The 27,345-nt window shown below is 42.8% G+C and overlaps 3 protein-coding genes and 2 long non-coding RNA genes across 22 annotated transcripts in view; 3 read left to right on the top strand and 2 right to left on the bottom strand.

The window, feature by feature from the left end:
- The window catches only part of rap1gapa (RAP1 GTPase activating protein a), a 37,167-nt gene extending 21,638 nt beyond the window's left edge, over window positions 1-15,529 (top strand). For 6 of the 18 annotated variants that reach the window (XM_057040304.1, XM_057040295.1, XM_057040305.1 and 3 more), the window contains 22 exons: window positions 4,499-4,546; window positions 4,920-4,958; window positions 5,047-5,238; window positions 5,912-6,015; window positions 6,463-6,541; window positions 6,625-6,678; window positions 6,842-6,925; window positions 7,703-7,803; window positions 7,949-8,078; window positions 8,905-9,060; window positions 9,137-9,208; window positions 9,294-9,380; window positions 9,454-9,594; window positions 10,731-10,859; window positions 11,978-12,055; window positions 12,729-12,838; window positions 13,036-13,155; window positions 13,285-13,420; window positions 13,493-13,592; window positions 13,695-13,774; window positions 13,855-13,902; window positions 14,071-15,529. In XM_057040304.1, the coding sequence (XP_056896284.1) occupies window positions 4,508-4,546; window positions 4,920-4,958; window positions 5,047-5,238; window positions 5,912-6,015; window positions 6,463-6,541; window positions 6,625-6,678; window positions 6,842-6,925; window positions 7,703-7,803; window positions 7,949-8,078; window positions 8,905-9,060; window positions 9,137-9,208; window positions 9,294-9,380; window positions 9,454-9,594; window positions 10,731-10,859; window positions 11,978-12,055; window positions 12,729-12,838; window positions 13,036-13,155; window positions 13,285-13,420; window positions 13,493-13,592; window positions 13,695-13,774; window positions 13,855-13,863 (2,040 nt within the window). In that variant the 5' untranslated portion in view covers window positions 4,499-4,507 and the 3' untranslated portion in view covers window positions 13,864-13,902; window positions 14,071-15,529. Of the gene's footprint in view, window positions 1-233; window positions 2,577-3,671; window positions 3,708-4,498; window positions 4,547-4,919; window positions 4,959-5,046; window positions 5,239-5,911; window positions 6,016-6,462; window positions 6,542-6,624; window positions 6,679-6,841; window positions 6,926-7,702; window positions 7,804-7,948; window positions 8,079-8,904; window positions 9,061-9,136; window positions 9,209-9,293; window positions 9,381-9,453; window positions 9,595-10,730; window positions 10,860-11,977; window positions 12,056-12,728; window positions 12,839-13,035; window positions 13,156-13,284; window positions 13,421-13,492; window positions 13,593-13,694; window positions 13,775-13,854; window positions 13,903-14,070 lie in introns of all 18 variants that reach the window. The other 12 variants (XM_057040294.1, XM_057040296.1, XM_057040289.1 and 9 more) reach the window with 7 other exon arrangements.
- LOC130529768 (uncharacterized) lies at window positions 15,368-16,168 on the bottom strand. The gene is made up of 2 exons (XR_008951646.1): window positions 16,038-16,168; window positions 15,368-15,712 (listed from the first exon to the last, which is right to left on the bottom strand). It is a non-coding gene; the product is annotated as an uncharacterized LOC130529768 (long non-coding RNA).
- Window positions 16,066-17,704, top strand: aurkaip1 (aurora kinase A interacting protein 1). The gene is made up of 4 exons (XM_057040320.1): window positions 16,066-16,171; window positions 16,572-16,671; window positions 16,760-17,217; window positions 17,456-17,704. The coding sequence occupies exons 2-4, from the start codon at window positions 16,620-16,622 to the stop codon at window positions 17,570-17,572; spliced, it is 627 nt and encodes a 208-aa protein (XP_056896300.1). The 5' UTR covers window positions 16,066-16,171; window positions 16,572-16,619; the 3' UTR covers window positions 17,573-17,704.
- Window positions 17,705-18,260: 556 nt separating this feature from the next.
- On the top strand, window positions 18,261-27,083 carry mxra8b (matrix-remodelling associated 8b). The gene is made up of 10 exons (XM_057040318.1): window positions 18,261-18,472; window positions 21,114-21,140; window positions 21,231-21,539; window positions 21,625-21,726; window positions 21,954-22,412; window positions 25,319-25,477; window positions 25,592-25,622; window positions 25,695-25,777; window positions 26,066-26,119; window positions 26,200-27,083. The coding sequence occupies exons 1-10, from the start codon at window positions 18,457-18,459 to the stop codon at window positions 26,223-26,225; spliced, it is 1,266 nt and encodes a 421-aa protein (XP_056896298.1). The 5' UTR covers window positions 18,261-18,456; the 3' UTR covers window positions 26,226-27,083.
- LOC130529767 (uncharacterized) lies at window positions 20,498-25,320 on the bottom strand. Its single transcript, XR_008951645.1, has 2 exons — window positions 24,874-25,320; window positions 20,498-20,847 (listed from the first exon to the last, which is right to left on the bottom strand). It is a non-coding gene; the product is annotated as an uncharacterized LOC130529767 (long non-coding RNA).
- Window positions 27,084-27,345: the final 262 nt, after the last annotated feature.

The raw sequence follows: 27,345 nt of genomic DNA, 5'->3' as shown, positions 1-27,345 counted from the left end.
ACTCTGACCTTTGACGTTATCCGAAAGACCTCCACGTGACCCTCCTTTGTGTAGCGTCTGTTAGATGTCAGCGCTCTTCTTCTCTCTGCACCTGCCTGCGTTCTGGTGTGTTTAAGCGCCGCTGATCACGCTTTTTATTCTCATCTCGGGATGAGTCAGTTTTCTCATTTACTCAGTTGATGTTGAACAATTTTTAACATGAATTTGACGGCGTTTTTTTTCCTTTCTCCCAGTTCTCATTCTATCAAAGCAAACAGCCTCTTTCCTGCAATCGTCGTGCAAATCTGAGGTTCTTCCCTCCTCCATCATCCAGTCTCTAATTAGTCTGCTGTGGAGTTCTATTTAAATATCTTAATTACCGTAGCGTTTTCTAATCTATATACCATAAAATGTCTGCTCTTCTCAAGTGTGCACGTTTGGTCTTTCTTTTTCTTCCCATTATTCTTCCTTTAAATTAAATCAATCTGTCAGGGTTAATAATAAATCCATCTCGCTGCCACAGTCTTCATCCCTACATCTTAGCGTTCTAAAAGCCCGGCTGCTGGGGTATTTTTGGAAATCAGAATCTGAGCAAAGCTGAGCTCGGTGATGGAAGTGGATAAAGCCTCACTTATGTCAGATTGTTTTAATGAAGTCTCACACACCCTGGATGTGCCTTATACAATTCTTGCCTCCTGACTTTATCTTGGTGGTGCAGAGACGGAGGAGGAGGAAGAGAGGTTTTAGAAGGAGGATCTAGAGCTGGGGCTTGTTTTAAGTGTCACTCCTAAAGCCGGCTTCACACGCCATCTGTAGGTGCTTCAGACATACAGGTTTCACCCAGATAGACACAAGAAGCAGGTTTGTCAGATTTCCATGAAGTTCTCATGCCAGATTTGCGTCTCACAGCAGCGTGGGCTCTTCCAGGGAAGTCTTTTCACTGTGTCGTTATTTTTATTGCATGGGTCAAAACTGCTCAAAGATATTTTAAAATCATAGGGCTGGAGCGATGAAAACACTTATTTTCCCACACAGTGGTGGAGCGGAAGCATTAGTCAGAACGCAGCCCATTACTTGAGCCCGCTTTTATTCAACTTGGTTGATTTGAAGGCGTGAAGATAAGCATGGTCATTTGATGAGATATAAGGCTTCATGGGATAAGACCCAGAGGTGTGTATCTCTTTAATCAGAGCCGTACTAAAATCAGGTCAACCTGTAATTAACCTCAGCAGGTCTCTGTTTAATTGGAACCCCACTGACACATTGTACCATCAGATCAGAAATATCAGTTGTGACATTTTGCGCTTTTTAAATTGCATTTCTGCATGCCGCATGTTGTCGCAATAACAACAATTTATGTCATTTAATCTAATTTAAATGCGTTAAAGGGGCCAAAATGACCTTCAAATCAAACTGAGAAGCAGAGTTTGAAATATGAGCCTGTGGAAGGTTAATCACAGGCAGTGAAAATTGCAACCGTCATTTCTGGAGGCAAACATGTTGCCGGGTATTTCCAAGACTGCTCGGTAGTAAAAAAAAATCTGAAACCACCAAAAGATAAATATATAAACTGTTTATCCACACATTCATAAATCAGCTGTCTCATAAAAAACACCAAACTTGGCAATTTTGAGGCAAACATTCCTTGACAACAGAGATCCGGAGGTATTTTTGACCTGAATTTAAAGCCTCTATTGCATCAGGTTGTTAAATCTCCATGGCAACCAAAGATTTTGCTGTAGAAAATAAACAGGTGCGTCAGATCACCTGATTAGAATGTCCGAGTTTCTCCATTGTTATTTGAGGGTCTCTTTTTTCAGTCTCAACTTTCACCCTTTACAACGCTGACATTTTGACATGCCGAGCAGGTTTTAGCGCCTTCAAAACGTGGCGTCTGCGCGATATCTCTTGGCTCTTGTCTCCCCGGACGTGTCCTTGCCGTGTAGTTTTCTCCAACATTATGCTAACTTATTGGCAGTTTAGCTGCTGGTTGCTCAGCGCTGGTTGGGGTCTGCCTGCTTGTCCTGTCTCGTTCTGGGTTTTACGCGGCTGATGTTGTCGATTCACACTCATTTGATAGTGTGATCGCTCGCAGTTCATCTGTGCCGGAGTCTGTTTTTCATGCTGCTCTGCACCCCCCTTGGTCACAATTGTTGTTTTTTTTGACAAAGACACACATGAGGGATGGATTTCTGGTTGTAGTTCCTGCTTAATTAGTTCCTAAGCAGGAAATGCAGCGAGCCACTTGCCTTTGCATGCAACCTGACACTCGCCCTGACACTCTCGTAAGTGTAGAGCACACACTGAGAGAGGCTGTGCATCTTGTCATGAACATTTTGTCAGGCATGGGTGCAATTATCAGCGATGCAGCTTCCCTTTCAGGTGTCATGTTGGGGCACTGTCACCTGTCTGTTATTTGACAAAGGTGCAGCAGCACAAGGGCGAGTTTAAGCCAAAGCTGTTGAAGCAAGTCCAGCCAAAACATCTCTCCAAGCTGCGGGACGCCGCTTTAAGGAATGTTAACAATGGCTGGATATCATGAGAACCACTTCAGTGCTGCAGTGGTGACAAAGGCACACTGGAAGAAACCCAGCAATGTAAGTAGCTTCACAGGATGAAGGACATCGCTTACATTTAACAGCAGCTTCAGCAGTCGCTCCAACCTTGGATCACAGATCCAGATTAAGTACCTGTCAGCTGAGTTTTGTTCTTGATTTAGTCCAATAAATCACCTGTAGCATTTGATTTTTAGGGCTCAATATCATGACATATTGCTTTATGATTCTAATACTGTCTAAAGATAGCATGTAGCCCGGTACTGCAGTTCCTTTTGTTTTAATCTTTGGTTAATGCTGCTGAAACAGCATTATTTGCTTTCAGGGTTTGTGGTAGACTGTTGTTTGCACAAGGTGGAGGACTTTACTCAAGCTCAGGCTGAACGCTAAGACAAGATTGCTGTGTACACAATGTCTTTGACTATATGTCAGGCTTGACTGGCCTAACCTCTCAGCCTTGACTCGGCGACTCCGGCATTTTCTGCAGGAGTAAGAGTTGTCGGTTTCATCTGATGGATGCAGGTTTGCGATGTCAAATATTTAAAGAACACCCTCACAGCTACGATATATTTGGAATAAATAGGAATAAGCAAGCATTCGCAAGCCTTAATCAGACAGAGGGTAATAAACTGAAGGGCCTAGCATCATAAAACAATGACAATGTTAAATATTTGCAACACAATTAATGCAGAAATTTATCAGGAGGCCTTTTTGGGGTTCCTGAAGAGACTAGAGCACTTTTAATTAATCTTACCTTCAGGATTTACTAAATTTTCACTTCAAAATCAGACAACAGTCAGGACAGGTTTTGGTTTGGGAGTTTTTAGTGTGGCAAAACTTAAACTATTGAAATGAGGTTATATTTGTCTAATCAACATTTTCTAAATAAAACCAGAGTCATGATCATTTTTAGACTAACTGAGTCTGTCATGAGCAGACACAATTTGGACATAAAGGCAGCGAAGCACACGGCTGGCAACACATAAAATGTGCTTTTTTATGTTCTTCCTGGCTGCACGGCTCCCCACAACGAGCCGGTCTCACTCTAATAATCACCCTCACTGCTGCAGAAATAAATTAACCTGAGCACCCAGCGAAAAGCAACTCAAACATTTCATCTCGCTCTCCTCTCTGCAGACCTCAGCTTTATTTGAAATGATTGAAAAGATGCAGGTAAGATGGCTCATCGATCTCCGTGCCCGATATCGCCTTTTTGAGCTTTTACTCGCCGCAAAACTAACCTGCGTGTCTCCTCCTAACTCTGCAGCATTGGCTGCAGTTTCGGTACACTCTGTACCCACCGACTGTTGTCTCTGGAGGCCGCAGAGGGCAGATTCCAGTCTAAGATAGAACGGTCAAACTGTTGTTTCAGCGTGTCCCTTCAACCACTATCTCCTGTTTGCTGCGGCTCCTACAAGGATGTTTACCTCAGTCATGCGTTCCCAAACACCACTGTCTTTTGTGTCTGTAGTAATTAGTTCATCAGTGGTAGAGTACATAGCACAAGTGTGAATAATAATTAAAAAAACACTCGACCTCAGTGTTACTTCGTCTCTTTCTCTGCGTCACAGATGCACACACGTGAGGCCCAACGGTCCAGTGGGTGTTACAGTGTCAGTTAGCTGAGCATCTCTGAGATCCCCAGAGTGTCATTAACGTCTCCTTTCTGTGCGCTCAGCCTTTGCAGTGGCTCCCGAACGTCTTCTCTCTGGCCTCTGTTAACTACCTTTCAGCGCGGCCTCTCTTTGAATGTGTTTTATCTCTTTCTGCATCTTCCCTCCTCTCTGGTTATGTTGCCTGCTGCATATCTCCTGAGAAAACACATTGTTGTTGTTGTTATGCAATGATGTCATCTTTCTCTCCCTTTGATTCGCTGTGGTCATACATGAATGTGACCCGGTTCTGTGTAGTAATTTGCATCTGTGCATAGTTTCTCTCATTTCTTATCACACCCTCTCTTTTAGGGCAACAGGATGGATGAGCAGAGGGTCACCTTCCCTCCTCCACTCAAGGTACGAGCCTCGTCAAGTTGGGGCGGTCATGGTCCCCGCCATATCTCGCTTGCCTGATTACTTTGCTGCACATTAGCGCAGCAAAATTCAAAGTCCTGCTCTCAGATCGCACCGTTAAGTTTACACTGTGGGAGGGTGTTTTCTTTGTGAAAAGAAACAGAAGGGTCTGACAGGATTGCCATGTTATAACAGCAGCGTAACACTTTTATTAATCAATTCAGTGATTCACTGGAGCTGTCGGGGGATCTTTGTTGCATAACCGTTATGCAATTCATCTGAAAAGGCGTCACTTGGGACTGTAAAAATGGACACTGTGGTTATTTTTGTCCTTTTTGTTTATGAAGAAGCAAACCTGCTTTTTCTATTTTCCCAGACTGAGGAGGACTATATTCCATACCCGAGTGTCCATGAGGTAGGACGATAATGTTTCATTTCATTTATGTCTTGGAATTATTTGCACATTGATCTTTTTTCTCCTGCTCTTTTCCTTTTGGGGATAGGTGTTGGGCAGAAAAAGCCCCTTTCCTCTCATCCTCCTGCCACAGTTTGGGGGTTACTGGATCGAAGGGATGAACCATGAGCTCAGCGACACAGCAGACAGCCAACAGCTGCAGCCGCTGTCACCGACCACACGCACCAAGCTGGAGTGCAACGCCTCGGCTACAATCTACCGGAAACACTTCTTAGGCAAGGTTAGCCCCTTCGTGCAGCGCAGGGCAGGAGATCATGCACACTATATCCTATATAATGCATAAAAAATGCTACAGAACTAAAGGGTTTCGTTATCTGGGGCTTCTGCATGCACTTACTCCCACTTGCTCATTCATGGGTACCTTCGCCCAGTTTTTATCAGCTCTAGTTTCAGAAGCACGTTTCTCAAACTCTCACTGACGTTTCAGAAAATCGGGAAAATCCTTATCCATGATTTTCTGTGTGCGCATGAAACCCTGGAGCAAATCCAACCAGCGACCCGAGTACTCGATAAAGCAAGGCCGCACCCAGAAGCACTTCAGCAAATCCTATTTATGCTTTTATCAATGACTTCAAATGGCCAGAACTTGGTTTTTTTCCCTCACTGACATCAGTTTTACTGCGCAGTCTGTTTTCATAGATGTCAGCGTAATGATATGAATAAGCCATAAACATTACAGTCAAATAAAAGACGTCCTCCTCGCCTCCCTGTTCTGCATCTCGTCCATATTGCAGCCATTGCTGCTGCGTTGGGCTTTGCCACCTGTTCTCACACATGCATAATATGAAATCATCTTTTCCTGCAGTAGAAGAGAAACAACGTAGGAGGGAAAGGTTCTGAGACCTCTGCCCTGTGTTGCTGACAAATACTAATGGCTGTGTCTCTGCCCTCAGGAACACTTTAATTATTATTCCGTGGACAGCGTCCTTGGACACCTGGTGTTCTCTTTGAAATACGACGTGATCGGCGACCAGGAACATCTCCGATTAATGCTCAGGTAAAGCTCATTTGTATTGCTGCTGCAGTGTAATTTATTTTAATTTAGAAAACCTGTTTTAAAAAACAACCTTTGTCCTTACCCCCATTCCGAATCCTCAATGGATCATTCGGAAAATAGCAGAAATTGCACCATTAATCTACGTATTTGTTCTTTTTTTTTTATTCCTAAAATGCTGAGTCTTAAGTGAGTAAATGCACCCTCCCGGAACGGGCGTTATCATAGGAGCCGTAAAGCTGCAGAGTGTTAACAGCACCATCGTTCCCGCTGCAGAGTAACAGATGGAGTATTTAGGGCAGTGCGTGGGTGGGGATGGAGGGAGCCAGGGACAAGCCAGACCAGGGTGGGGAAGTTTTGACGATGAGCTACGTCGGATCATTCCTTCCCAGCTGATCGTTTCTGTTGCCCGACATTAAAAGGTTTTGATGTGTGTTCTAACTCCACCAGGAACAAGCTGAAAACCTACCACGATGTGATCCCGATTTCCTGTCTGACAGAGTTTCCCAACGTGGTGCAAATGGCGAAAGTAAGAAGAGATCAACTCAATCTGTAGCCGATTTACCACATCAAACATGGTCTGATGTTTCCTTGTTTATTTTTTCTTCCAAGCTTGTCTGTGAAGATGTGAACGTGGACCGCTTCTTCCCTGTCCTTTACCCAAAAGTAAGATGCTGTTTGGTTTGTATGTAAATGACTTAGTTTTTCTTCTGGACCTGGATTTAAAAAGAAAACCCGTAGAATCAAGAGAACATACAGCTTGACTCACTTCGACCCAATATTAACTCAAACAATCACAAATAAAACCTTTGTTTTTGCTTATTTACAGGCTTCGAGACTTATTGTTACCTTCGATGAACACGTCATAAGCAACAATTTCAAGTTTGGGGTCATTTATCAAAAGTTTGGACAGGTGAGCAACAAAGAATCCAAACACCTTCTGTATTCCCTTCTTGGCTGCTGAAATCGGCCTCTGAGTGAAAAGAAAATCGAAACCTTGTGGTTTGTGATTTCCTCAGCTCGTTCTGCCAGCACCATCACCGGGGGCCGCCTCCGACACTCGCTCTCCTTTACTAAGGCAATCACAGCTCTGTTGGGCACAAAGGCGGAAACTAAAGAGCCCTTGAACGGTTTTTTCTGCCGACATTTTGCCTTTAAATGCAGCACTTGCTGTCTGGAGATCACACTCCCTTAAAGCTGCGGTTAAAATAAATTATTAAATACGTTGTAAATGAAGGGCCATCTCAAGGAGACAGTGAGAGGCCTCTTCCTCATTGTGGACCACAAGGTTTTTGCATCCATTCCCATGCTGCATAAAATGTGACGTGTTTTATTAAGGCTGCCAGTGAATGTGCCGCTCCTCGTGCACTGTCTTGTTTTGAAGCGGTGCTTTTTATGTTCACATCAGCCCTCCTCTTACTGGCACCACATAATTAACTGTCGGCCACAGCTGATCATTATGGCAAAAGCTTCAGTGAATCCCACGTGACACCTCCTTTTATAGACACTGTACTTGTGTCACCGATCGGCGGTCTCAAACGCAAATATGCTTATAATGGAACAACAACACAAACTCATCCTAGTTCACGTGCACCACTGAGAGAGTGACCTTAAAGCTGCGTGTGGGACATTTTCAAAACAACCCAAACTGTCCACTCACTGCTACCCAAATCTCCTTGCATGTCCACAGACTTCGGAGGAGGAATTATTTGGAAACAACGATGAGAGTCCAGCCTTTGTAGAATTCCTGGAGTTCCTTGGGGAGAAAATTGAGCTGCACAACTTTAAAGGGTGAGGAATCAGCATCCGCAGCTGTGCCTGTCTCCCTCCCGTTTGGTTAATAAATGAGACTGTCTCAGGTTATCTACAGGCTTTATGCCTGTGAGACTGCATGATAAAGAATATCCTTTTAGAGGTGATCTCTATGTACTTGCAGTTTCCGCGGTGGGTTAGACGTGACTCACGGGCAGACCGGTACTGAATCTGTCTACTGTAACTTTCGCAACAAAGAGGTCATGTTCCACGTGTCCACAAAGCTGCCTTACACAGAAGGGGACACCCAGCAGGTACTGAAATGCAATACACCTTTTGTGATTCACCGTGTGCAGTCAGACATGTTTCCCCTGGGTAATTTAGTATCATGTATTTGCATGAACCTTCCAAGCAGCATTTAGACATCTGCATAATAACCCTATATTGCTGGTAAACAAAAAATCACTCCAGCCTTTGTTTTTTTTCCCCCATTTTTGCTGCGTTCCTTCTCAGTCCTCCATGTCTCAGATACATACACCAACTAAAAATGAATCAGAGCTCACACACCATATGTTGTTTATCCTTTTTTTGTGGCCCAAACATCGATGAGGTAACATCTATATGTTCAGCCTTCTCAGCATCAGTAGGTGTTAAACTGGCTCCGTCTGTGTCTCAGTCCGTTTGAAAACTGCTGTTACTTGAAACAGCGCCCCCTGATGGCGCAAATACACGATTCCACGCTGCTGTTCGAATCAACAAGCAAAAACAAGAAAATTTCTTGTGAAAAAGGTTCACAGCTTCTGAAATCAACATTCTACCCAAAGCAGGACTATACTATTATTACATTTAGAGTTGCTATAACTCCCATTTCTCTTTTTATAGTCAATTATTACCATCATTCACTGGACAAATGGCAAATTCCTTCTTGCTAATGTTCAAAAAACTTACAACGTTCTTTGAATTTTATTGGTTTAATGAAGGCAACTGTGACAATTTGTGCCTCACTAATCCTCCCCATTTTTGTCTCAAACTCAAATACTGTATTACGTCTGAGAACTGCAGATAACAAATGACTGTCTCAAGGGAGGCATTTTGGCTTGGATTCAACCACCTGAATTAACTAATTTCTGCGTGTTTCAGTTGCAGAGGAAGAGACACATAGGGAACGACATCGTTGCCATCGTGTTCCAAGATGAAAACACGCCCTTTGTACCAGACATGATTGCCTCCAACTTTCTCCACGCCTACATCGTGGTGCAAGTTGTCAACCAGTGCTCGAAAGATGTTCTCTACAGGGTAACCGCTGTTCCTTTACTGCTCGACTTGGTGCATGTGCAACATGCATGTAAACCCATTACCGTTTCATTTTTAGGTGTCGGTGACAGCCCGGGATGACGTCCCCTTCTTTGGCCCGGCTCTCCCAAATCCTGCCGTCTTTACAAAAGTAAAAAGAGTGAAACTTGCTGCGTTGTCTGCTGATGTTCCGCCTCTCTTTGATTTCTGCTCCTTTTTCTGCACTCTCCTTCCAGGGACCTGAATTCCATGAATTCCTTTTTACTAAGCTCATCAATGCAGAATATGCTTGTTACAGATCTGAGAAATTTGCTAAATTAGAGGTGAGTTTTTCAAATCTGGCCATTTTAACGTCTTGTTCACATTTTTACAGTTTGCTCTCCTTGGATGTAACAGGAGAGAACGCGGTCTGCCTTGTTAGAGACCCTTTATGAGGAGCTCCACCTGAACAGCCAGGCCATGATGGGTGTTGGAGGCGAAGATGACAAAATGGAAAATGGGAGTGGAGGAGGAGGGGGCTTCTTTGAGTCCTTTAAGGTAACTACAGAGGTCATGGTAGAGGTCAGGGCTTTATACAGCCAAAAGAAGCATTAATGCTGTCATTGCATCAAAAGGCTGGTGAAAAAACATAATATTGTCAATCAATATTTTAAGATTAAGTCTTATTAACTGTTTGGTGGGGGACTAAAGATTACCCTTCTAAATGTTTGGATCAAACCAGGCTGGATAATAACATATATTCCTTAGATAAAAGAAACTCAAATTGAAGATGACTATAAAATTTATTGGTAGTTAATTATCAATATTTTTTAAGAGCCAAAAATGTAAAATGTTATGAGCCAGTGTTTAGTTAAATATCCATTGTGTAAATAATATTTGTAACATTAATGATTATAGTTATTTTTAATCCAATATTTTTACAATCGCCTCGATCCTGTAAAGGCAAAGCTGTTATAACAGAACTAACACGTCTCTAAAACACACTCCACAAACCGTCCCTCGGTGCTGCTGTTCTCATCACGCTGCAGCAGCAGTGCAGCCCTGGAACTAACCACCGCTCTACTAGCCCCTCTAACATCTGTCTGAAGACCTTTTCTTCTGACTAACCTGTGAGTCAGCCTTTCTCAGTCTGAGGAGGAAGAGGGGCTCTGCTGCTCAGTCCTGCTGGAAACCACCACTGCTGACCTCCAAATCTTCCTTCCTCTTGCTTTCTGACGGCTGTCTGTATCGCTCCAGTGTGCACCAGTGCTCGTTCTTCAAATTCTCTCCCCTTTACATGGAAGTATTAACAGCACTGGAGAGATTTTTCCTTTACCTCCTCGCTCTGTTGTGTGCATGCAAATGAGGTGACCCGGGCTTTACACGTCTCCTGGCTGTGTTTAAACTTAGTGCGGTCAGACATCCGTGAGCCACTTGGCCCTTCTACTCTTTTCTCTCACCTCCTCTCCACATATAGTGACTCATCCAAAGCGCCCTCCGGCCACTAAAGCTTAGCGATGTTCTCTGTCGCTTCTTTTTGTCTGTCGGGATTAGAATCAGGACAGAGCTCTCTGCCTGCACCGGTCAGTGTTCAGCCCCAAGGCTACTGTTGGCTTGTAACAGCGATGCTGAGGGGTCACATCGGTCAGCGCCATCTGAATATATCTCCTCCTCCCCTTCATCTCTCTCTGTAGCGGGTGATCCGCAGCAGGAGCCACTCAATGGATGCCATGGGCTCTGCTCTCAAGAAGACACACTCAGTCTCCAGTAACCTCAGCAGCTTTAGCCATGAACCTGCCGAGGGTCATAAATTCCCAGGGATAGTAAGTACGGCACTACTCCACCTGGACTTTCCGTGCCTCCCTCAGCAGTTCTGCGGTTTCTTGCCTCCTCACTTGCCTGCTGCACTAACATCTCACAAAGAAGGCCTCTTGGGTGCAGGATTTATGCTTGGTTCTTAAACTTGGCGCTCAGTTTCACACTGTCTCACCACCACCTAACGGGACCAGTCACACGTAGCCTTGAATGATGCAAGGACACATTTTTTTCCTCAGGAATTAAACTGTTTCTAATCCTTCCTGTTTTCTTTTTTGGTATCTTCATACATCTCCACTGTTCAGGAGTTCTCACTTGAATTTTATTCAATGCAGGTTGTGGCTTGTTTGTGTGTGCATGCCTGATAATAACACACCCTGCTATCAAGTCAAAACCTTGTATCTCCAAATATTGTGTAAGGAAGTGGAGCACAGGCTCTAAAACCACCCATTGCCAACAGATTTTATCCACAAATTCTTGGTTAAAATGGGAGCAGTAGCCAGGTTTTATGACTGGGCTGGTGTAACATTGTAACTGATTACCTCCTGTTATCCTGAGTCAATCTACACAACACACAAACGTGTTTGGTTGAAGGATCACAGCTTCTTCACAAACATGGCTGTGTTTGTGAAGCCATTTGTAGATGCAAGGTCCTCGCTTGAATTTTCCCCCCCCTGGGGTAGTAGTTAAAATGTTTGCTCATTTTCAGGGTGGGATTGTGACACTGTTTAAAAAACGACCTTGACATTTAAATAACCAACGCTGCTGTCTAATGAACGCTTGCTTCTGTCCATAACCCTGATGTAAAATGTTTGTTTGTCCTCCTCCGCTGTTTCCGTCTCTTCTTCTTGCTCACGGGCGTATGATTCACATAACTGCCTCATCTCTCTTCTCTCATCAGCTGCCTGTTTTGCACCCATGGAGCCAAAATGTCCCTCCTTGTAGTCTCCAGCTGACGCATGTCTTATTTTGTTTGAGCAACATGTCTTACTGTATTGATTACTCATATATATTTGTATATATCTCATGTTTTTCCTCTCACCCCTCCTTTATCTGTCTCTCCTCTCTTTTCATCGTCATCTCTCTCTTTCTGTCTCTGTATCTCCTCTCTTTCTGTGTGGCTCAGTCATTGCTTGTCCCAGGCAAAAGTCCCAGTAAATATGGACGACGAGGCAGTGCCATAGGGATAGGAACAGTAGAAGAGGTTCATGTCTAAATTTTTTTTTGCTTCTTTTTGCCTTCATTATTTGACTGCATCCTGCCCGCTCACCTATCTCTGTTTGAAGATATCCAACAGACTCTGTATTCTGTGATGCGTCTGTGATATTTGCACTTTATTCAGTGAACAAATGGTAGCAAATTACAGTCATTTCGCAAAAAGAAATATCCATTCAATCAACTTACTCACATGCAAATAATAAAGTTCCATAGAATAGAGTGAAACTATAATATAAAGAAAACTTTCTGCCCTGGTCTTTAAAACTATATTCTAAAGTCCTTTTGAAGTTCTTTTTTTAGAGCTTTAAGAAGAGATTGAATGAGCAAACTTAAATAAAGCTCATTTAAGTGGAAGGCCCTGAAGCCTTTAAATCCATCTTTAATTTCAAGATTTAATGAAAAATCGGCATTAACGACATGAATACACATTTATCTCTTTAAAAAAAAACTTGCAGGGGCTCAATGTTGCTGTTTGCATTTAAACTTCAGAACAATGTGTTTCAAAATAACTGATTAATTCTGCACTTCACGAATCCTTAAGTCAAATAATATTTTCTTCTTATCTCAGCTCTCTTTCCTTGGAGATGAGCATGATAAGAATAATTTAAAGGTGCCTGAAAGATCAGTAATTTTGATAGCGACCTTCTTTTTTCTGCCAGTCTTTGATAATTCCAGGGAAGAGCCCGACCAGGAAAAAGTCTGGTCCTTTTAGCTCGAGGAGAAGCAGTGCCATTGGAATAGAAAACATTCAAGAAGTCCAGGAGAGGAGGTAAATAAACAATAAAAAACCCTTTGCATTAAATCTGAGCAGAAATGTCATTTGGATGATAGGTTTGATGTCTGGATGTATTCATTGCCAAATAGTTACATTTATTAAAAGACTCATTCATTCATTCGTTACCATTATTGAACACGTTCTAGTTTAAAGCTGAAATCTAAAATAATTTTTCACCCTTTTTTCTTCAGTAGAGAGAATTCCTCAAATACCCAGAAGACCCCTGACAGTGGCCACGTCTCCCAAGACCCCAAATCTGAGAACTCATCTAATCAAAGTTCTCCAGAGGTTCTGATTACCACCAAGAACAGGTGTGTACACTAATCAGATTATTGCTCAAAACCCACATGGATCCTTTGTTTAAACACCAAACGATCCTCACCAAGTGCAAAGGTTGATCACAGGTGTGCTTGTGCTGGAGCGGTTAACCCAGGGTCTAGTTCTTATCTCGGCTGCAGGGCCCCATCCATCCCCGAGGGTCAAGACCTCTCCCGCTCCTCCTCCAATGACAGCAGCTTAGCCAGTGTGGTGGAGGAGAACGAGACAGAGACCACAGAGGACTATGACACGGGCATGGTGAGCACATTCACCGTGCACCAGCCATGCGCATGAATCACGTGATGTGACACACCTCTGTGCACTCTCCAGGAGAGCCTGTCGTCTGCCGGCACGCCGCACAAGCGAGACTCCTTCACCTACAGCACGTGGCTGGAGGACAGCAACAGCAGCGCCAGTACCACCAGTCGAGGTAACTCTCCTGGCATGTGGAAACACCCTTTTTACCACAGAGCATCCACAAGCATCCACCGTCTGTATATAGGTATGCCTGAATGACATCATTTTTCTTCAGGTGTTGGTAAACTTGAACGTGGGAAGGGGACGGACATTCGTATCAAGCTGGAGCGGCCACAGGACCATCAGTCCTCATCTGTGAGTTTCTAAAATCAACCACAAAATGTTTGTTTTTGCTGATCCACCTTTAATTGTTGCTCATAATTCTCTCTTTACAGAACTGTTAACTCCTCCGACCTAGTTGCATCCTGAAACTCCATCTTCAGGTTTGATTGTTTGCACAAAGATTTCCAAAATATATATATAATGTTTTGTCACTGTGTTTGCTTTTCTCCTACTCAGACTTTTGAGAGCGGTGCTCACAAATGTTCTTTCATATCATCAAGAATTTTCAGAGTGGAATCCATGTCAACATTTATTTTTTATCTCCAAAGCATTCCCACAAGTCACCGTCCCTCCGGGACACGAGGCAAGCGCTGGTGCTGGTCATGACCAGCCTTGAGAGAGACGAAGATGAGGTGGACAAAGAGGAAGACGGAGAGTCCATGTGGTGTGGTCGGTCTGCTGCTCAAGCAAAGGCCAAAGTGCAGGAAGATGCTGTGAAGATGATGACGCACGTAGAGGCTCCTGCTTTTGCACAGTGTTGTTTGGCTCCACTCTTTTCCCCTCTCTGCTTGTTCACACCTCTGTCACGTAGCTGTGAGTGTTGGTGTGAGGTTTTACCACACCACTTGTTTCAAAAGTGCACATTCACATGTAACATTCATATGTTAGAGTTTTATTTGTGGGAGGAAAAAAAACAAAACAACAATATATATGTGTGTGTGTGTACAAGTTTGATTCAGTTTTTGTTGTTGAAGCTCTGCTGTTGGTTCCACATTGAAGAAGAGATGTGACACAATAACCCTGATGAGTTCACCCAATCACAGTTTATGCTTCCACAATAATCTCTTGCTTTGAATAATATCAAATACATCAAATATATCAAAAAAGGCTGAACATCAGCTGCAATGCCCTTGTGTTCTAATCAATAATTGTATTGATTTGTGGGTAGAATCAAAACTTAACCTAAATATTTCACACTGATGAGAATATTGTAGATCTGATGAAATGGCCTTAAATCTCAAAAGTGCAAACTTGAGATATTTATCCTGCTTTGAGATGTTTTGAAGACAAACGTGGGGCTGCAGTTTGGTCCAGCATCCTTGTCGAACGCATACATTTAAAAGATTTAAATGCTGGTCTCTTAGAAATTGTAACACAACTGAGTTATGATGCGTTTGCAATGGATTATGAATCATTGGTTTAACTGCTTTCTCTGTATCTCATATTATGGGTTAATATATGTTTTTATTTATTTAATTGGTTCACACTGAAGTGGCATTTTATGTGTACTCTTTCTTTTACTGTGATGAAGGCATTGTGTTGGTTTGAAGTTAATCATGCTTTTGCTTTTTTTCAATGCTCAGTTCTCTTTAGTTCGGTAAATTTGCAATGCAATTCTAAACAAAGCGATATAAATTTATTTGCTTTAAATGTGAGAGAATAAGTTCAAATGTAACTACTGATTTTGTAACATATGGAGTACATAGTGATTACTGTATAGACATTTGTTTTACAATGGGATCGACTATCACCTTGAAATTACTGCCAAGTATGTTTTTTTCTTGTACCATATTTTGAGAAAGTTTTATAGGAGAACATTTTTTCAATGCTATACATTGTTCTCTGTTAAAGGGAAATCTCACAGTACATCCTGCTAATCATTTCAGTTGCCTTATCATCACATAATGATGGTGGATCTACAGATAGAAAAGAGCCAGCAGGATTTACATTGAATGTTTTGATGTTGCTCTTATGTTTTTATTGTAAATAAATATGCTGATAACTTTATGGGCCCTTTTTGCTTCATATAACATTGCACAGAAACACTCTTTATTTTTTTTTAAAAAAGTTAAATCTTTAAATAAACATGAATTGAAATTGCCTTTAGCATTTTTTAAAAATAAAAGTCTTGACTCTATATGACACATCAGGTTATTTAATGCTGGCAGACTGATGATGTCTTGTTGAGAGCTAAAAGACGGGGGAGAAAAAGAAAAATGATCAGATGTTGCTGATCACAACTGGAACATGAAACAATTGGACTGGCTGGCTATAAAAGCGTCACACGCATAAATAGCATAACCTATTCATTTAAAATGAAGTTTGCATTAAGTTGCATGTACTGTATTGAAAAATGTGGCTCTTTACAAGCATACTTTTTTAAACAAATTTTAGGCAAATAGTAAGAATATCAAGGAGAAGGTGCGTTGGTTTCGTTGCCATCAGATGTTTAAACTTTACTCAATACTCAATTTTATTTATATATTTGTTTATTGGTAATAAACCGTTTACCTACCATCCTATCCGCAGGTTGCGGAACCTTCCTTTTTGAAGAAACAGGAAATGGCTTAAATAAATGACGCTACACGCCCCGGAAGTGCTGCTTCAGAGTCACATTGAAGTCAAAACTGCCGGTCAAGGCTAATAAAGGTATTTGGTCAACTTTGTGGGAAACAAATATGTACAAATGTATTTTCACCATGTTGTCGGTTAACGTATGGCTGTATAGATTCTATTAGGGGTACTTTTCCCGTGATAGACATCAAATATGTAGTTGTATCGCTCCATATGTGTTAGCATAAGCATCACTATATAATTGCTTGGTCGACGATATCTGATCGAAAGATTTGATAGTCTTCACATTTTGGTTATTGTAATTGTTTTCGCATTTCTTTTACTAAAGTCTGCTCCGTTAATACTGTTTCGTGTACTTTAATGAGATTCCGTTTATTGGCTTCTTTGACGTTGATGATCAATCTGTGTCACACTGGATTAAAATACTTTTAACATTTAAGCACAAACTAATGCCTCATATTGTTGTGTTGTCAAGTGACCAGTCAACTCATTCCTTATGATTTTACTCGGATGATCAACAATAATGTTTACTTGGAAGATTGTCCCTCGCCTCGGTCTATTACGTAACGCATCCTGTAAGTATGGTTACATGTCTGTACTTATCTATGTTTCTCTGGAAACATCCATTAACCCAAAACATTTTATTTTCCCATAAATGTGAAGGTGCCCTTCAAACCTGTGGTGAGTTTTTGAATGGACGGCCAGGTTTTCCTGCTTACTGCACATCACAGATACAAAAAATACAAAGCTACTCAACTGCTGCAGACAACACATCTTCTCCCCGATGGGTCCAACTAGAGCCAGAACTAGAGGATGCACTCGTGCCACGTAAACTGTCAGTAAGTCCTTTGGAGAGCTGGCTCTCCCTGCGCTATTCCCTCCCTCCCCTGCTGGAGTCCACTCAGCCACAGGAAGACGTCGGGCGGCTGGAAGAGAAAGTGTTGCCACCCATGTCTGTCCCTGTTCTGGAGGATGGGGAGGGTTCAACAACACCCATTAAATGTAAGAATGTTTTGGAGATTAGACGGAGAAAGATGAACCGGCACAAATACAAGAAGCTGCTTAAACGGACTAAGTTCTTACGGAGAAGAGTGCTGGAAGGCAGGGGGAGAAAAAAGCAGGTGTGTATCTTCTTGTGTCAAAACACGTATGGTTCAGTAATTATTTTGTAATCATAAAGATACAAATGGGAATTTTAACTCTATAATACTAATTTTTTTTCATGATACATTACACGGATATTTATTACATTTATTTATTATATTTATTATGCACACGTACCAGATGTTTGGATTGTGTCAAAATTTAATATTTTCCCGAAATGACCAAATAACAAAATTCCTGCCTGTTCCCATGCAGAAAAAATTTGAAAAGGATTTAAAGAGGATTCTGAGGCGATCAGGACTGAAGACTGCTTCAGAAGGGTGGACTATGCCCAAGGTCTTCATTAAGCAACATAGTAGAAAACGGAACTGAAGAAACACAAGTTACATTATGACTCTGCACAGTCTTTACTCTGTTTAACTGAAGCATGTTGCTGTGATGGGAGCAGCCCTTCTGTTAGTTTTGTTAAATTTACAATCTAATAAAGAGCCCCCGTTGAGACAACCTTGTATCAGACTGGTTGTATTTCCCCGTTTCTACTCTAGATGGCAGCATTGTGCAAAGGAACATCATCCACTTATTCAGATCAGCGTTTAGGTAATGGTAGTTTTATTTGATAAGCTTTAACAATACTGGAAATGTTGTGCGAGTATACAAATACGTCTGTGACAAATGGGACTCTTTCAGACCCATATCATTTCTGTTTTATATTTAATTGTCTATTTGTCCATCCATCCACCTTTAATCTGTTTTTCACCGGAACCGGTTTGACCTTGGGTCATAATTTATCCATCTAGATTACAGCACAAGTACGATAAGCATTGCTGCAGTACGGTTATTCTGCCTTTTATACTCAGAAGCATAAATAATGAAAACAGATTTTCAAATCTATCGTCATTACGTATCGGTATGATCACCTATATCTCACGACATCATTTCATAATATAAAATCCTCCTATTTCGTTCGCTGCACGTCCCGATCGAAAGATTTTCGCTCAGTATTTTTTCACTCCTTGAGGCATTTATCAACCCACTGCTTGTTTCCGTCGAGCCTGCAGCCGTGTTGGGTTTCATTGGCTGGAGGAGGTGGAGTCTGGAGACTCCAGCCTGCAGGAACACAACAAAATCCAGCTGCGCTGCTGCTGCTGCTGCTGCGGCGGCTCCTCGCTGAACTTGAAGCATTCTTTTGTTTTACCAACTGATGCGCATTCCACCTCAGCCGGACCACGATCCTGCCGGCACCGATTCTTTTCGCCATGTCTTTCTTTCAGAGTAAGTTCTGTTTTCATCAAGAAAAATAAGTTGAGAACATTTTGTTTAATGTAATCAAACTTGGAGACCCAGTCAGCAGCGAATGCTACCCTATTGTCTTTACTTTCAGTTTAACTTGTACCCGTATTTCTATAGGTCGTCATCGACACGTACTTATAGTGACATTCATAAATGTGCTAAAAGGGTATTTTTAAACCGATGAGAAAGGGAGAACACCTTCCTAAATGTGCCATTTTTGCACTTGTATTGATACGGACTACATTATGACGTGTAATGTTTGTGGACCTGGACCTATTTTCTCTCACTTACACTCAATGTGGTCCAGCTTCTGCCTTCCCATGACTGCGTAATTCATTATAACTCATAACTCATCTTGCATAATTTATTAGTAAGACTTTCTCCACGTTTTGGATTCGCTGCTTTTTTTTTTTCTTTTTTTTTCTTTTTTGCTACGACATCTCTATCTGCTCTATCTAAGCCTCATAAAGTAGAATTTCTCCAACTTAAAATATTCCGAATTTTTAAATCCTGCATAGAGCATCATTCACTTTCATTAAAAGTAGGAAGAAGAAAAAAAAATAGCGGCATGACTGACTGCCTCGACATTGTGCTCCTGTGGGATTGTCTTTATGGTTTGAGCCCAATGTGTTTCTAGTTAACTGCGGTCTGGGTACAAGAGTCAGCACAATCCAGCCTCCAGTCATTACATGTGTCAGTAATGAGTGTTTAGCCATAAGTGGGCTCCTACCAGGCCTTCAGGAGGGGCTTTGACACCATCCAAGACATGTTTATGATTATCTCTGTCTTAATTGACAATCAAAGGAGGCATGGGAGACATTAAAACATGGTTACCATTGCTGTTTTAAGCAAAAACATCAAATCTCACAGCAAACTTGTATATTTATCTTCTGGCAGTCCAATCAAAATAGTCATCAGACGCAGCTGCACACGTTTGTTCTATTTCTTCTCATCCTGTGACGGCGCTGTGAGTAAACCTCCCACATCCTCAACGCACATGAATCACACAAAATACGCTGAGTAGAAGCATTTTTCACGTTTGACTCCAATACAAAACACCTTTTTCATTCTGCTTTTGGGGACGGCGGGCTAAGTGATTCTCCACGCGACCCCCCCAGGGCCACCCGTGTCAGCAGTGATTTTGCAGGTCATTGGTAATTGCCAAATGCCCGTTATTATGGCGAGTATCCTAACTGCACATTGTTAAGGCTTTACGGCGTTAAACCAGACCCATGAGTCACGGCTTTGTGTGTCTGGGGACGAGAGGAGAAAATTACAGAGGAGACGGCAGTTTGTTTTACCTTCTAAAAGAAAGTTTATACCCCTCCATAGAAAACCCACCGAAGTTTTCCAGCATGATGTCTTTCCTGCAGTGCCTGTGTGTGTGTGTGTGTGTGTGTGTGTGTGTGTGTGTGTGTGTGGTGTGTGTGTGTGTGGTGTGTGTGTGTGTGTGTGTGTGTGTGTGTGTGTGTGTGTGTGTGTGTGTGTGTGTGTGTATCTCAGCACGATACGGGTGCACGCTTGTGGCACCAGTGCATGCGATGTGGATATGGTACAAATATGTGAGGAAAACATCTGGAAATGGATCTTTTCTTCAGTCCGATTCTGTGCAGCTGTAATAGGAGGGAAATGACTGAATCAGTGGATGTTATATTTCATTAAATTTATCTGAGAAAATGGTGCTTCAGTGATTTTATTCTCATCACACTGATGAATCTGTCAAAATCGAGTCATTTTGCTCAAGCGGGCTCATTTTAAGGCTCTTCCTGGCTCCGTTTTGCCATATTTTCTCGTATAATCAGCATGTGCCTGCTCCTCAGGCCCGACCTTAGACTTTGAGGGGAGGGAGACTTTACAGTCAGGGCCTCAACCTGCCCGCGGTGATGAGAGCGGCTGAGTCAGCAACATGTTAAAACACAGGTTTCAAAGGTGTCCATGTACCACTAAAGCCACTTGAGCACCAGGCTGGATCCACACAAACATTACAAGCAAAAGTTGACTTCAAAGTCCAGAAGGTGACATTTAGTTTTATTAAAGACAAAGATGTCTAGAAGTATATGTTTACAGTACGATAAACACTATTCATTTGAGCAAAACTGTTGTAATACAGGGTGTTATTTATTACAAATAGTGCATTGAAAACACTCATAATATACTCATAATTTCCTTACATGATAATTTTGCAGTACTTTGACAGGTGTTTGATTTGACTCCAGGCAGTGTGAGCCAACCGAGCCAGGATCTTCAGGATCACGGCCCAGTAACGAGCCATCAGCAGCCAGCATGAATAGAGCCTCTGTATTCTTTGGCTGCACGCGCGTCCGCTGGCCTTCCAGTAAACACTCGATAAAACGGCTCTGTGGGAAAAATGTGTAAGAATTAGCAAATGGCCCTGCAGGAAATTTCCCTGCTTTTCTCACAGAAAAACACAAACAAATAGAGCAGAGGACTTTGACATCTGGTGCATTTTGTGTGAATATGCTTCCGCTGATCCTGGACGGTAAAACCCAAACGCTCAAGTGGTTTCAAGAGTCTGGATATGTTGGAAGTGTTGATTGCAAACCGGCAGCTAGCGCAGCTCAAGTGCTTCCCTGTTCAACAATTCTTTCGTTTTGTTTTTCAGTTCTTGCCGTGCTTTTCCTACCAGCAGGTAAGGTCTTATTTTGCCTCCGGGCACAACAGTAATGAAGCTGGTGCATGTGTGGAATGGTGCACTGACTGCCTCATTTCTTTGAGTTAGCATGGGCTCAGGGCAGCAGCAGCGGTCTCAGCGCGGTGGTGGAGGCCAAGAACATCACGCTACCTGCGGGTTCTACAGCCGTCCTGCCCTGCCACAGCCCTCGTATGGTGTGGACCCGTGACAGACTGAAGGACCGTCAGAGAGTGGTGCACTGGGACTTGGTCCGCAGCGCTCCAGACTTTTCCTCAGAGCGAATCCTGGACATGTCTCCTGGAGCCCGTCAGAGGGTCTACAACAGCTTCAACAGGGGACGGATCTCAATTCCTCAGTCCGCCTTCAATGATGGCAACTTCTCGCTCGTGATCAACAGTGAGACTTTCTCCTCTTTTCCAGGATCGGCGTGACCGTAATGCCATTATTTAGAGTTTTGGCTAACAGTTGTCTGTTTTTCCAGATGTGGGTGCCTCTGACAAAGGAGTGTATACGTGTAACCTGCACCATCACTACTGCCAGATTCACCAGTCCATTCAAATCAAGCTCAATGTCACCAAGTCAGGTGAGGAGCTAAGTAGAACCAACCTGATCACCTGACCCAAACACTTTTGGGTGGGGCAAAAAGCAGCTGTGTCGACCTGTTTTTGGAGCTGACCTTTGGCATGTGGCAGCCTGCAGTTCAGTTAAAATAACCAGCTGGAAAATCTGAGGAGGATAGAAGTGGGTCATAAACATCGAGACCAGGATGCTTTAATCCAGAATTAATACGAATGCTTTTCACACTTTCAGCTCGGAAAGAGAGACGTTACTGGGATGGAGAAAGGACCGTGTTTGTGGTTCTGCTCGGCAGCTCTGTTGCGTTGCCTTGTGTGAACCGGCGCCCCCTGTGGAGAGAGGGCCTTCTGGAGGACCAGCAGCAGGTGGCCCACTGGGACTTCCAGGCCCCTGGTGTGCGTCCCGACAAGGCTGACCGTCTGGTGGACCTCTATGCCTCCGGAGAACGCCGAGATTACGGACCGCTCTTTGGACAGAAGATGAGCGTGGCTGAGGACGCTTTCACTTTAGGGGATTTCTCGCTGTCCATCTCCAACTTGGAGCCGCAGGATAAAGGCCTGTACTCCTGCAACCTGCATCATCACTACTGTGGCCTGCAAGAGCGGCGCATCTTCAGACTCACCGTGGGGCCTGCACTGCCCTCCAGCCCGACCACAGCGCCCAGGATTTTACAGAACAACGAACCAGAGCTGAGTAAGTTCCTCAGGATTTCATGGAGAAATCCCACATGTGCGAATGCTTATCCCATATTTCTTAGTTAATGTGTTTGAGTGACAGTAAATTACACAGCTAAGTACCTCTTTATTATCCTCCTCTTTTTTTCTTAACTCGAACACAATATCTCTGATCTGCATTCAGTTAAATTCTTCTTCTTCAGAAATAAACAGGTTTAAGGCAAACCTGGCATATTATTGCATTATATTCCAGCTAAAACCTATGAAGTGATGGAACATGTTTTAGGGTATAAGATGCTCTTTAAATGCAAAAGAACACGTGTTTCCAGATTCCAGATCCTTCCTGAAACATTAAAGGCTTGTGGTTGAAGATTTCCGAGGGTTCTAGAGGAATTTGAAGTGAATATTTAAGAGCTGCTGCACCCCCTTAAGTTGAAAAGAAATAAAGCCTGCGAGGGTTCTGGATGACAGTGTTTGCTGCTGGTTCCAGGGAGAACCTTTATAAAATCATCTACACAGTACAGGCTGAAGAAGGCTGTGGCGGTGCGGGGTAATTTGGTGATATTTAAGGGCATATTTGGTCAGTTAAATCAGTTCCTCTGCCTGCCAATTCTCTCCTCAGACCTCTGTTTTTGTGTTTGAGCTGAAGAGGGGGAGGAGGTAGGAGGAATGTAGAAGCTAGCAAAGGAAGAAAGAAAGAAAGAAAAAAGCCCTCTAATGGATTCAATAGCCTGAAAAAGTTTATTTTCCAAAGAAAATAATTTGCTGCTCAGGCTTGTGGAGCTGTCTACCGAAAACTTTAAATGTCTGGAGGGGGAATGGAGCCATGTTCCGTTGCCTTTTTTATTCATTTACAGCTGCTTGTAATTTTAATTGCACTGAGCAGAGGAGTTAGGCAGCAATTTAGGGAGTGGATGGTCATATCTTGTGCTTTTTCCTCCCTCTGACCTAATTTTCCAACAGTCCTCACCACTCGTCTTGACCGTATCTCCTATTCTGTTTATTCTGCTTTCCTCTCAGTCTGCACTGTTTTTCTTTCCTGCTGATGTGCATCAGACTCTGGTAGAAGCATGTTTACCAGCCGAAACAAGGAAGTCTGATACATCTGTTCAACATCTGGCCCAGCTGTGACATAAAACAGCAAAGTAAAGAGGAGAGATGAAGGTATGAGTTGCAATATAGATCCCTTTCTTTATGAGCTTCAAGCACGCTGTAAAGCAGCACATGTGGATGGATGGATGGATGGGGGATGGATGGATGGATGGATGGATGGATGGATTGATAATAGGTGGATGGATGGATTGATAATCGGTGGATGGATTGATAATAGGTGGATGGATGGATTGATAATCGGTGGATGGATTGATAATAGGTGGATGGATGGATTGATAATAGGTGGATGGATGATGGATTGATAATGATGGATGATGGATTGAGAAAGGTGGATGGATGGATGGCGATTAGTGGATTGATAATAGGTGGATGGATGATGGATTGATAATAGATGGATGGATGGATTGATAATAGGTGGATGGATGGATGATAATAGGTGGATGGATGGCTTGATAATAGGTGGATGGAGGGATGATAATAGGTGGATGGATGGATTGATAATCGGTGGATGGATGGATTGATATAGGTGGATGGATTGATAATAGGTGGATGGATGGATGATCATAGGTGGATGGATGGATTGATAATAGGTGGATGGATGGATGGATGGGTGGATGGATGGATGGATTGGATTGATAATAGTGGATGGATGGCTAGATGGATGGATGGAGGGATGGATGGTGGGTGGATGGATGGATGGATGATTGCTAATAGATGGATGGATGATAAATAGCTGGATGTGATGGATGGATGGGGGGTGATGGATGGATGGATGGATTGTAATAGATGGATGGATGATAATAGATGGAGGGATGATAATAGATGGATGGATGATGGATGGATCCTGCCTGAGTTCTCAGACTTCGCCACCTTTAAGGTTTTATTTCCGGCTCCCCTGAAGGTGCCGTCTCAGACGCCGATGCGTCTGCGACCGGCGAGAGCGGACACAGAACTGCAAATTCTGCAGTCTGAACGGGAAATTTCCGTCCTTGAATCGGTAGACGATGTATTTGGATCGTGACTTGCGGATTTTTCATAGCCCGCGGCCGCTGAAATCGCGGTTTGTCCTCTGTTTAGCCACCACGAAACAGCCACCAACACAACCTCTGTCAGAAAATCGGGGCTTTCTGCGAGGATGTGGCTGCAGCCCCACAGTGCTGCTCCGGAGCAAATGACCTTGAATGATTTTCTCTTTGTTTTGATGATGATGATGGGCTGGATCTGAGAGCGCGTGGGAAGAAACGGTGCCTGGTTATGTTTTCCTCATCATTCCCTCTGCAGTGCTTTAAAGTGAGTCCAGAGCAAAGCTAACGTCTCTCTCCTGGTCCTTTTCTGCGATCCGCTTAAAGAGGTCGTTTTTTACGCACCCACCAGCTCCTGTGCTGTCATGTAGAAGAATGATCATCAAGCCGCCACTGAGAGAGTCTGCAGACCAGTCTGGGTGACTGGGAGATGACAGATGTAGCCTGCAGCGTTCACTCATGAGCTGCGATGAAGATGTCGCTGATTTATTTTCCATGCATGCAGCTGCTCGCTGTGAAAACGGAAAACTTCTCCAGACACCCAGACAAACAGAATCTGTCCCTGTCTTTGCCCCCCCCACCCCCATCTTTTATGGTCAGCCTGTGTTTTTCTGTGGAGAAAAACCATAACAGCTGCATGACATCAGGTCTGGAAGTCATTACCACGGGAGGGTATTTTGACATTTCTAACTCCTGCTTCTTTCTCTCTCTGCCTGTTAAGAGCAAATGCAAATGAAACAAACTGCCCTTTAATTGAGAGGTTAAGGTTCATTACGTTCTGCCTCTGTAGGTACCAAAGACCAGGAGAACCCACGTGTGGTCAATGTCATCCTCCCTGATCACCGCGGATACTTTGTGCAACATTTGGGCTACTTCCTGGCAATGTTCTTACTGCTGGCATTGGTTGTCGTTGCCCTGATTCTCCTGATCAGACGTCACAAAAAAAGAGGTGTGTAAAAATACATTTTGCTTTTGACTTTGGTGCTTCGCTGCTTTCAGAAGTTTTTTTTTAATGTATTATTTTAAGCCAAGTGCAGTGCGTTTGACAGTCTGCCTTTTTTAGGAACGGAGTATGAGCTGCGCAGATATGAGCGGTAAGGCATGGCTGCACGATCAATCTGAATATTTTAATAAAGATTGTGTGAGCTCACAGTATTTCTGTGCAGAGGAGCCGTCGGGGTGGGTGAAGGTGAAACGTGTTTAGACTGCATAGAGCTGAAGACCTGTAACCAGGAACCGCTGAATTCAGGTGCGGATCCCCCTCAAACCTTCTGCAAAACTAAAAATGTGATAATATCAAAAGTTACTTTCAGCTGGATGTTTGTCGCATAATGTTAGAAACTCCACCACAACCAGACCAAGTCTGTTTCCCACCAAATCCAATCAATTTTTGGGAGTTATTGTTTTTTTCTCCCCCCTTTACAGGTGAATTATGACATCTAATGTAATTTACCAGCATTTGGTGTATCATTTTTTAATCTGTGAAGTCTATTTAATTACATTAGATTGTGTGTGATTATTTATTTGTGCTCCTCAGGATACAAAAACAACCTGCTGAAGGAGAGAGGAGCGGCCAAAGACTGCAACATGGGTGAGTTGTGCTCCGGTAGCGTCCACATGCAGCGCCCCAGCCGCTGCCTCGTTGATGGTTCTTCATCTTCTTCTGGCCAGAGTTGGACGCAAAGATGTGGAAGTGAGAAGGAGAGATGCTGCTGGCAGGTCCAGAGCGAATACTGAGAGAGGAAGGAAGGAAGGAAAGACGGAGAGGAAAAAGACGAGAGGACAGGAGGAATGCTCCCTCTGCTGTAACTCTAATCACTACGCCATCACTTTTGGTCCTTTTAATACAACCGTATTCATCAGCTGTTATAACATGATACATCTGTTTCTCACAGTTAAATATGCTTTTGTTGATTTTATTTTTAGTGTTCTTTTTTTAGACAAAAATGCATGCTGTTAATGCAAGTTGAGCTAAGAACTCACAGGTTGATTTCCTGATGTTGATATTTTAACCATTGCTTATTTTTATTGCACAGATTCTGCTGTAGTTGTCTCGTCATGGTTTGCTGATTTATTTTCTATCTTTAGATGAGTTAGTGAGGCATTTTTAACATATGGCATTGCTTTTTTTCTTTTTAAAACAATAACAAAATGACAAAATATTCCCCCACACACACACACACGTGCACACACACACACACACACACACACACACACACACACACACACACACACCAGTAATGGAGTGTATCCTTTAATTCTCCTTCATTTCCAGGCACAGACAATGTTAATAAGCCGTGGACTAAAAAGGCTCAGTCTAAACTCAGGAAATAAATATGCATGTTTGTTTTTAATGCTTACCTGCATCCATGTATCCACTAATACACTGAATTTTCTTACCTGAATCTGCTGGTCGATGATGCCTTTTTAATTGTGAGTTTTCCTGCAGGAAGGGGAGCAAATTTCTGCTAAATCACTAACTTTTTATTTCTCCGGCCCTCAAGCTCACACGACGTGATTTCTTCTATTAAAGAAAAGTGAAAAATGCAAATAAATCTGAAGACTCGTGAATTGCTGTCTATACTAAAAATGATGTCCTGGTAACCATCTCACACACTCACACGCGCGCGCACAAAGATGGATGAATATCGGTGTCTTATTATTACCCGCTTTTAAAGCGAAATAAAGGAAATTAATGTTTTTATTATTTTGCTTTCCGACATCATTTGTGCAGAATTATGCAAGACAAAAATGTACAAATGCTAATAATAAGTCCCGGCACAGTGCTGGTAATAATTCCGTGCTGTGCCACAGTCG

The sequence above is a fragment of the Takifugu flavidus genome, chromosome 8 (genome assembly GCF_003711565.1).
Source record: "Takifugu flavidus isolate HTHZ2018 chromosome 8, ASM371156v2, whole genome shotgun sequence".
NCBI classification, from domain to species: domain Eukaryota; kingdom Metazoa; phylum Chordata; class Actinopteri; order Tetraodontiformes; family Tetraodontidae; genus Takifugu; species Takifugu flavidus.
The sequence above is the reverse complement of the archived record's forward strand: the minus strand, read 5'-3'. Positions and strand labels throughout refer to the sequence as shown.

Coding starts and splice junctions, on each gene's coding strand:
- aurkaip1 (XM_057040320.1), top strand. CDS start 16,620: ATGTTTACTTGGAAGATTGTCCCTCGCCTCGGTCTATTACGTAACGCA. Junction 16,672..16,759: donor TCTATTACGTAACGCATCCT/GTAAGTATGGTT, acceptor ATAAATGTGAAG/GTGCCCTTCAAACCTGTGGT. Junction 17,218..17,455: donor GCAGGGGGAGAAAAAAGCAG/GTGTGTATCTTC, acceptor GTTCCCATGCAG/AAAAAATTTGAAAAGGATTT.
- mxra8b (XM_057040318.1), top strand. Junction 21,141..21,230: donor CGTGCTTTTCCTACCAGCAG/GTAAGGTCTTAT, acceptor TCTTTGAGTTAG/CATGGGCTCAGGGCAGCAGC. Junction 22,413..25,318: donor GAACAACGAACCAGAGCTGA/GTAAGTTCCTCA, acceptor CTGCCTCTGTAG/GTACCAAAGACCAGGAGAAC.